The sequence below is a fragment of the Lissotriton helveticus genome, chromosome 3_1, assembly GCF_964261635.1.
Source record: "Lissotriton helveticus chromosome 3_1, aLisHel1.1, whole genome shotgun sequence".
NCBI classification, from domain to species: Eukaryota; Metazoa; Chordata; class Amphibia; order Caudata; family Salamandridae; genus Lissotriton; species Lissotriton helveticus.
The window spans coordinates 397,014,228-397,024,183 of NC_136061.1; the positions used below are offsets into that span (position 1 = coordinate 397,014,228).

The 9,956-nt window shown below is 41.1% G+C and overlaps 1 protein-coding gene across 3 annotated transcripts in view; it reads left to right on the forward strand.

Annotated features, from left to right (window-relative positions):
• The window catches only part of CRPPA (CDP-L-ribitol pyrophosphorylase A), a 274,423-nt gene extending 264,830 nt beyond the window's left edge, over positions 1 to 9,593 (forward strand). For all 3 annotated transcript variants that reach the window (XM_078680156.1, XM_078680155.1, XM_078680157.1), the window contains one exon: positions 6,221 to 9,593. In XM_078680156.1, coding sequence (XP_078536282.1) covers positions 6,255 to 7,535 — 1,281 coding nt within the window. In that variant the 5' untranslated portion in view covers positions 6,221 to 6,254 and the 3' untranslated portion in view covers positions 7,536 to 9,593. The remainder of the gene's footprint in view (positions 1 to 6,220) is intronic.
• The last annotated feature ends 363 nt before the right edge of the window (positions 9,594 to 9,956 follow it).

A 9,956-nucleotide genomic window follows, 5' to 3' on the forward strand; every position in this document is an offset into this window, starting at 1 on the left:
TTTTCTAGTCGGTTGATTGGTGAACCAGGCAAAATTACTTGGTCAGTTTAAATGAGAGTAGTTTGAGGGATAAAGTGTTAACACCACATCCTAAATAGTTAACCACCAAATCCACACCCATTGAGTTGTATATATTGGAAACGATGGTTTAGAAAGAGTAAAGCTAGTAAAAGAAATCAGACCAAAGCACTGGTCACCGATTCATTTAAGAATGATTGAAAAAAATAGCTGACCTGCGGGTTTTAACTATTCTGTAAGATTTACCTTTTGATGTTAGTGATGTTAGGTAACTGACAACATACGAGATAGCCAACAAAATCGCATCAGTATTTGCATCCAATCACTAGAAATTCTAGAAAGACAAAGCTAATTTGTAATTGTGTTGGTCCTGAAGCCCAACCTTTCCTGGTAAGATCGTAAGATCGATCACTATTTACTAAAGTACTGGGGAATTCCAATGAGGCCTAAAGCCGGGTATGGTGGCTTAGTAGACTAATGCATCCACTGTAGGGGCCTGTGTTCAACCTCATGGTCACAGGTTCAAATCCCGACTGGTCCACTCAGCCTTTCATCCTTCTGAGGTAGCTAAAATTAGTACTATTGAGTTGGATAAAAATAAACTTCTGTTATTCACCGCCAAGATACACTTGGGTGAACATGCGTTTACAAATACACATGTTATGTTATGTTCCCATTAGAGTTAGAGAACCTGACTGGATCTGCTTGTAACTGTGACCTAAGGAATTCACGAGAAGATTTGGCAAGTCTGGAATAATTATAGAGTAATCCACCACTATTTGGATAAGACCTGGGAACTATACTTGGAAATGCATACATGGAGTAATTATGGTCAAAGGTGACAGAAAACACCTAATACGAGTCATTCATCTGGCTAGCAGTGCAAAAAGAGGAAAGGTATAATTGAGAACTTGTCTTCGGTTGAGGAAAAAGACTTACAAGGCACACGCCAAAGGATCCGTTTTGAAACTGCATAATAGGGGAAGTTGTTTATTTGGGCACGATGCAAAGAGATGCACTTGAAAAGGACCCCAGAGATTCTGAAGGACTTGAAAGACTGTTACATGGCAGTGCTAGGTGTAGGGAGTACAAGTCCGCTATGACATTGTGGGATCCTGAACATATTCTGCTTTCAACTAGATTCTGTGGCAAAGATAAAATTGATTGGCAAATTCTACTACCATTTTCCTCCTTGATGATTTATGCAGCAAAGCGTAGTGATATTTTCAGTTCTTGGTAGAAGTGGTCGGTGAGCTCTGTCCTTTATAAAAGCAAGAAATTCCAACAATTTATATGCAGACCTAAATCCTTCAGTGACCATTTTTCACCAGTTGAGAACTGGTAGCAAAGAATCCCCCACTGCCCCAAACGGGCGGAGTTCCCTCCAATTCTATCAGTAGGTCTAGAACCAAATGAGGATTGTCCTCTGTTCCATGCTTCTAAATGTTCCAGCCTATAAAGTGTCTCTTCTTTATGGGCTGTAGCCCTCAGCTTCAGTCTGCTGGAGATTTTCAACTTCCATAAAATAGACAAAGTCCTAATGAAGAAATCTTCACCCCAACTTTGTCCAGCGGCTCCCTGACGACGCCTTCTCCTTAGATATCGCTGGCTGCCTTGGTCTGCTGAAATTTCCCGTCTTAGACATTATTCTTTAAAATTTCGTCTAAATCCAAGGTAAGCAGAGACCACGCCCAATCCACATCATATATGCGAAACGTGCTTCATTGAGGTTGGCCCAAACTTTTGACCTTGCCCCATTCTCGTGCAACTTGATGTCCTCTTTTAGGCGCTATTTTTCACTTAAGGCTTTAAAATTTATAACTCCTGTTCTATTGATTTTATTTTTGTAATTTTGGTGTCAAATAATTTATTCAAGTGAGAAAATCTACCAAAGTTTCATTAACTTTGCGAGGCTCATAACTCGTAGGATGATCGCTAAACACTGGAAAGCCAGAGTGTTACCTGGGATAGAATGATGGAGCGCGGCTATGCTCACATAGGGGTAAAGCAGAAGTGACAGCACTGAGAAGGAAAGAAGCCTGTGGCCTGCGAAAAAACCTATAGCAGCAGATTGGCAAGAATTGCTAAAAGGCTTGCAACTGCAGAGAGAGGTCTTCGAAGATCGCACTCTCTAGTACTTACCGGGGGTGTAGAACTTTTTATTTAGATAGATAAACATTCAGTGTTGGTGCGTGCCGATACATTCAGCTGTGTGTAATATATCGTCAAAGTATTAAAGGGTAGGGTTGTTGGGAAATGTGGGAAGGGGGCTTTATTACTTCATGTTAACTGAACAGCTCCCACTACAGTGGGGAGCCCTGAACATAGCGACTGCATGCTTGGCTAATTATTCTCTTCTTTTCTGTTTTACTGGTTTTGTTCTTTACCACCTAAAAGCACATAACTCCTATAAATGCAGACAGTAAGTGATAAAGTAGCAGTAAATGAGCAGAGGTATTGTATCTTTGTTATATCGCATATTCGGCTGGTGTCAGCTAGCAATCTGTTATATGCTAATCATGAAAATGCTAATAAAGATGGTTTAAAAAATAATTTTTAAAATATGCTCTATTTTACTAAATAGCTGTGGTATTTTTCTTCTGTAATATTGTCCCTTTATTGCTGTTTAAGTGCTGCATAAATACTTTACACATTGCCTCTAAGTTAAGCCTCACTACTTTTGTGCCAAACTACCAGAGAGTTAAGCACAGGATATCTTGATGACTTTTTGTGGTTTACCCTTACCAGGATTGTGGTTGTTCCTTGAGTATGGTTTCACCCCATTGACACCCCATAACCAACAGCCCAATTTCTCGCAATGTTTCCCTGTAATAAATTAAAAATAATATTGTATTTACTACATATAGGGGCCGATTCCGATCCTGTGAAACCCCTCTACAAATAGCCATACGTAGCGGATTTCCTGTGCGACTCGTACTTGTACACTTCTCCGTACGTGCGAGGTGGTACGATTCGTACCGAAATCTGGTTTACGTACGACTCGTACAAAGTCCATACGAATCAATACTACATACGAATCGAATCCGGAACAGCCAGTACGCAACATCCGTACGTATTTGAGCAGTATTTCCCGTACAAGCAAGTACGATTCGTACATTCGACACTCCGTACGGCTCGTTTTCTACGGGACCTCAAAACTGCTGTAAAAGCATAGTCCGACCCGAACCGCGTACAAGGCGTACCCGGATTCATACGACTCGTACTGTATGACTCGTACCCCTGTACGACTTGTACTGTACGACTCATACCCCTGTATGACTCGTACCCCTGTACGACTCGTACAGGGGTACGAGTCATACAGTACGAGTCATACAGGGGTACGAGTTGTACAGTACGAGTCGTACTGGGGTATGAGTCATATACAGTACAAGTCGTACAGGGGTACGACTCATAGCCCGGTATGAGTCACTCCCCATATACATGATGTTTTCCGTTGGGTTCGCATTGGGATTCCCGGTCCAATTCGTACTTGTCGGGTCGTACAGCATTTGTACGATTCGTACGGTTCTTTTTACGGGTCCATGTCGTACGGGTTTTCCCAATGCGATTCGTACGATTCGGGCCATCCCGTATGTATTTTTCCCGTACGAATCGTACTACACGGGTCGGATGGGTGTTGTACGATTCGTACGGAAAAAAATACGGATTCGAGTCGTACGGAGTTTTTTTTTCCAGGATTGGAATCAACCCCATAATGTTTAATTTCCTTAACCATCGTCCGTAACGGTCTATTGTTTCTAAGATCCAAATGTGCACAGTAGCGCAATTTAGGAATTCCATCAAATCTGAGTATAATTGCACATTCCATTATGCCCTCTATTTCAACAAAAATCTCTATAATGTGAATGCTGATCATGTCTTTTTTGTTATTGTTTTTCATTCTCTTGGGTAGAAGGAGGAGAGTTCACTGTACAAAGCCATCCAGAATGTTTTTAATTGATAATTGTTTACGTCTTGACTATCGTATGAGTTCATTGGGCCTATTGCTTGTGCCATAGTTTTAAAACCGTTTTATCATCTGCTGCTTCATAATGTATTCACCTTCTGAAAGAGATCTTGATCCTACCTGAGATGAATGGCAACGTTTGCTTGAATCCTATTCTCTACATGCAAACTGAAAGTCCTATTCCTTACCCCACCTTTTTTTTTTTTTGTTTTTTTTTTTTTGAAGAGGTCACATACTCTCCATAAATCCTTCTCTTCAAATAAAAAACGTGGCTCTGCCTCTGATGCAGCCCTTCTCTAATAAAAATCAGTTGAGCTTTACATTTGTACTCTTTGCATCCACAAAGCATTTATTACTAGGCTGCCTATATTGTGCATTTTTATTAAATTATTTTGTTTCATGTGAGGGAAGAAGGAGCAGCGGTTCCATTCTGACCTGTATGCCATGTTTTTTAAAATATTCCTACATACACCATAACTTTGAATCACTGTATTTATCCTTTTATTAATCAACTGTTTACATAATCATTTTTGGGCACCCATTTACATAAAAGAACTGGAAAAGCCAGATCTTTTAATAAGAATTACTGTGAAAATTAAGTCAGATTGTCTGCGCCGTAAGCCTAGAGGAAAATGTCTCCATTTTTATTCTTGCTGTTCCTCCAAAGTACAATAATCTAAGAAAGTGCAAAATACTTCTCAATTCCAACTACATAAAATATATCCATCATATGTTACCATTTCAAAGCTGACAGTGATTGACAGCATCTGATGTTTCTCAGGATGGAGATGGGATGGTTTTCTAAAATGTTATATATATATATACTTCAAACAGCAGGCACTCCTTCAGCTTGCGAAATGAAAGGCACATACGGAGTTTTGATTTAAAGGTTCGAGTTGCTTTATTCGGTGCTCAGCCTTCTTCCCCCTATCGACAGACGTGTTTCGCCTCGCGGCTTTTTCAATGTCGATTACAATCGTGAAATACAACCATTTTAAACCCTCCATCTGTCGTCATAGCCAGGAAAACAAAAGATGGACTTTCCACCAACCTCCATGATGTGAATTATAAGGCGGCCATCTTGTGGTGGGTAAATGTAATACAAAAAACATACTAAATTCATTTTTAAAGTGCAAGTGCAAAGCATAACATAAATTTTAAACCATAATTAAGGAACAAAAAATGATTTCATAAACAAGCATGTATTTCATACAAAAAATTCATTATTTTCAATATATAACACCTGTTCTAATCTTGACCACTCCAGGGAAAAAGGAAACACGGAAAGTATTTACAAACAATTCGTAAATAAAGACCAATTTCATTATCACAAACCCTGCTGTGGTTCCCTCCCCCCCCCCCCCCCCCCCAAAAAAAAATATATCACATTTTAGCTCGGTGCTGAATTTCCATCACAGCCCTTGAAAAAGTGCGATTGAAGCACGAAACGCGTCAGGCTACAGAACTTGGATGATCTGTCCTTTGACTTTGCTGTTAACCTGCAACAAATAAAACGCTGAAATATACCTACCAGTGTGCTGGCTTCCTTCGAGGGGACACCCTTGTTGTTTGATATATATCTAACTGTAGCTAACTATAATGCCCCTGAAACCTATGTTTTTTCAGTGAATTTCTAAGGTTTTTTAAATGCTAATTTCCAACTATAACGTGCCTGAAACCTATGGTTTTTTCAATGAAAAATAAATATATACATGGCCGACTAATGAACGCAGAAGATTTTGCACACAGTCTGGGTCCGTGTCTGCTTGTTTGCTGCCTGCAAGAATTCCATGTGGGAAGCGGTTTTCCTGAGCAGCTATCTGGATATATATACACACATACACATATATAATGCGTATATATGTATTTTTGCAAATCCTAATGAAATTTTAAGAATTTGTTTCACCAAGCTCCTAGTCCAAATCTTTGCCACTGTTTAAATGTCATGATCAATTAGAAGTGTGTGATGGACCCTGGGAAGGTCTCCGCCATCTCCTCAGTACTTTAACATGAGTAAGATAATGTCTTCATTTGCTCCATTCTTCATTAATGAAAAATTGGATGGTGACCTGCAAATCCTATTTATCTGTCCATTAAAAGAAGTCCCTCCATTATTATTATTATTATGTACTTGCATTTCAACTGTATACTTGTCAATGTGAGAAATGTCTGGAAATTAGGGTTTAATTGTGCCTTTGAATAAACTGAATTTCTGCTGTTGTTTTTGTCGTGCAGGTGTCAAAACAGTGCCACGTTCTTCACTCATCCAATGTCCTCTCCCAAACACGTTGGCAGTGGAAAACTGGCAGGAATGGTGAAGCCACAAGTGGCAGTTGTCCTTCCAGCGGGAGGGTGCGGCGAGAGGATGGGCGTCTCCACCCCAAAGCAGTTCTGTACAATTCTGGGGAGGCCTCTCATCAGTTATACAATACAGGCATTTGAGAGAGTCCGGTGGATAAAGGAGATTGTGGTGGTCGTGGCTGCAGAGAAAATTGACTTGATGCAGTCCATCATTCACAAGTATGGACACAAACGGGTCACACTGGCAGAAGGTGGCACAGCACGACACCGGTCAATACTTAGTGGACTGAAGATGCTGGAGCAGAGTGACTCTCCTGTTTCTCGACTCTGGCAGCCAGATGTGGTCATTATTCATGATGCTGTGCGGCCTTTTGTGGAAGAAGATATTCTTCTCAAGGTGACTGCAGCAGCAGATGAGCATGGAGCCGCTGGAGTAGTTCGCCCTTTGATCTCCACAGTCATTGCGTCTTCAGAGGATGGCTTCTTAGATTATTCACTCGAACGTGCCAAACACAGGGCTAGTGAGATGCCACAAGCTTTCCAGTTTGATGTCATCTTCCAAGCCTACCTTCAGTGTAGTGACTATGATTTGGACTATGGTACAGAGTGCCTGCAGTTAGCATTGAAGTACTCTAGCAAGCCTGCTAAGCTGGTGGAAGGTCCTCCTTATCTCTGGAAAGTAACATACAGCCGAGACCTGTATGCAGCCGAGTCTATGATCAAGGATGGGCTCTCACAGAATGTCTGCCTGATCACAGACATGAAGGAAGATGTTGTTCAAGTTGGCTTTCTTCTTCACGAAACTCTGAAAACTCATGGAAAGCAGATGAAGGGCATCTCACCCTCCATGTGTAAGAATGTTTCTCAACTGCAGTCCCTCTTCAAGGACAAACCCTGCTACAATTTTATTTGTATAAACACAAAAGAGTCCAGTTTGGAAGACTCACAAAAGATAGTTGATCTTCTTGGAAGTAGCAGCCTTCCCATTTTATATCCTGTACTTCTGTTTTCAGTTCACTTGGTTGGACCGGAAAGCTCTTCTTTGTGTAATAAACCTCAAGAGCTTGCAGGTATCGGAGATCTCTCCGATGAAGCAATGAAGAAAAATATTTGGGTATATGGGCTTGTGATCAATTTTTCAAAGATTGAACAGCAGCTTCAGCAGACTGTGTGCCGGGGTGCAGCTGTTATCATGGCTCTGATAAAAGAGAGAAGTGCTACACTGGCAGGGCAGTTATTAGTAGCTTAAGTGCCAATAGACTGATTTAGGCGTTGGTACCCTGAATGTTCCCAGATGGTACATCTGCAGGTAGCCTGACCTCCTCCAGATGGGACAGCTGGTGGCATGATTCCTGGAGTGGGCATGACTGCATTTGTGGTTCTCCCTTTGCATGAGCTTGTTGACTGCACAGAAATTCGGAAATGACTGAACCTAAAGTGTTTTCCTTGTTTCCGAGCTTTAGGCACCCTAATTTAATGAGTGCAGTGAGTGGTACAAATTAAATCTGAAAGATATGTTTCAGAGGTTGTGTTTCTATGATGAAATCCTTAAACAATTCCTCAAACATAGACCACTATCTGTTACTTCTGTGTGCACTGTTTAAACCTTTTAAAGAATTTAAAATGGAACCTGTCACAACTTATTGGAATTGATGATGTTTAATGCTCTTGGTCCTGGCCGTATTACATGAGACCTTGGCTTGTATGTTTTGGGGTAGAAGTAGGTTTTCAGGACCTTCTTAATGCCAAAGGTATTAATTATCTCTTGTGTAGGTGCTCTGGGAGAGAGTACCATGGATGTGCTCCCAGGAAGCAAAGGTGTTATGAAATGGGAGTTTGGTTACAAAATTAGAGGATTGGGGGGTTATCTAGAATGTGTTGCACAGATATAAAGCCTTTTCTGTAAAGGGTTCCATGCAAGATTCCTATTGATTGAGTTTTGGTGTGCAATTTTGATTTTTCTATTTAATTTGGAAAATCCTTCACTTCACTGGCGATGTCCAGTGAAGATTTAAATATGTCTCCGATAAACACTGAATAGAATTGACAGAGGTAAACCAACAATGATTCGACGAAAGTGAAAAATCAAGGTCCAGAATGAGTGGCTGCAGCATTCTGGATGGTCTGGAGTCAACTGAGGAGTTGAATGGAGATTGCGGCATAGAGGGTGTTGCTGTAGTCAAGGCAGCTGGTGATGAAGGTCTAAGTAACTCTTTCTGGTGTTGGTTGGGATCCATCTGAAGATTCAGTGGAGCATGCGAAGTTTGTGGAAGCAGGAGGAGGCGAATACGTTAATTTGCCGTTTCATGGCAAGTTGGCTGGCGAGGATGATACAGAGGATGCATGCTTGGTTCGTCAGTCTGAGTGCGGGTCTGAGTTCAGCTGGCCACCAGCTGTGGTCCCATGCAGAAGTGTTCTTCCCGAAGATCAGTACTTTAGTTTTGGGGGAGTTGAGTTGGAGGCAGCTGTCTTTGATCCATTTGGCTATGTTGGTCTTGGCATTGCAGAAGTTGGTGTTGGTGGGGTCTTCAGTGAGTGCAAGGATCAGATGAGTGTCGTGTATATAAGATTATGTGGAATCCATAGGATCTGACAACGTCTGTGACGGGGAGTCATGTAGATGTTGAATAGGATGGGGCTGAGGGATGATCCTTGTGGTACGCCGCATATGATGTTTTTGGGTGTGGAGGTGAAGGGAGGCAGTCGAATGCTCCGTGTGTGTCCTGGAAGGAAGGAAGCGATCCACTTGAGGGTGTCTTGCGGTATGACTATACTGTAGAGTCTGTTGATGAGGATGTTGTTGGCGACTGTGTTGAATGCCGCAGAGAGGTCGAAGAGGTTATGAATAAAAGCTAAAGTTCTCTTTTATATCGTATATCACACAAACTGTGGAAACTTATCCAGCTTTCAAGGATTAACGAAATTCTGTAGCCACACCTAATAAATAGTTTGCACTCCAGAGATGCACGCACATCCAAGTCACATTCAGTTGTGTCCCATGTGTTTGACAAAGACTTGATTTTGTGTCTTCAATTGGAAACACTAATCAACGGTATTCCCTCAAGAAGGGCAGTGGTTACTACCAGAGAGATCATGGAAGAGAAGGGGAAGGTGTAAGTGGGCCCTACGAACTCCCCTCATTAATCTTCATGGTAATCTTTATTCTGTTTGTTTATTTTATTCAGAATGCATCTTAAGTGTGAACCGTGTCACAAGGGGTCTTGGTGCACGAAACAAGAAACTCAGTGCAATAAAATATCACAATAAAAATAAAAGCCTAATACCAATAAAGTCAATGCGAAATGAATAACAAAGACATTCTTCAGAAAATTATACTAAATATATTTACCTGCAGCTCACATATGTATAAAGAACACACATTAAGGGCATATATAAAAAGCAAAGATCAGTAGTGAAGCAACAAGAGGTAGGGCTGGGGATTTTCAAAACGAAGGTGCAGCAACTGAGGGAGCCTAAGAAGAAAACAAGTGATAGATGTTCAAGCTGTGTTTCTAGCCTGTACCAATACTTGCATCATATACGGCCCTCTTACATAAAGCAGTTATTTTTTACCCACGTTAGCTAGCCAGCATCGTTACAACCAAAGCAGCATCATTTTTATTGCAAATTCAACTTAAAAGATAATAAAGCTGAGATTGAATAATTGAGT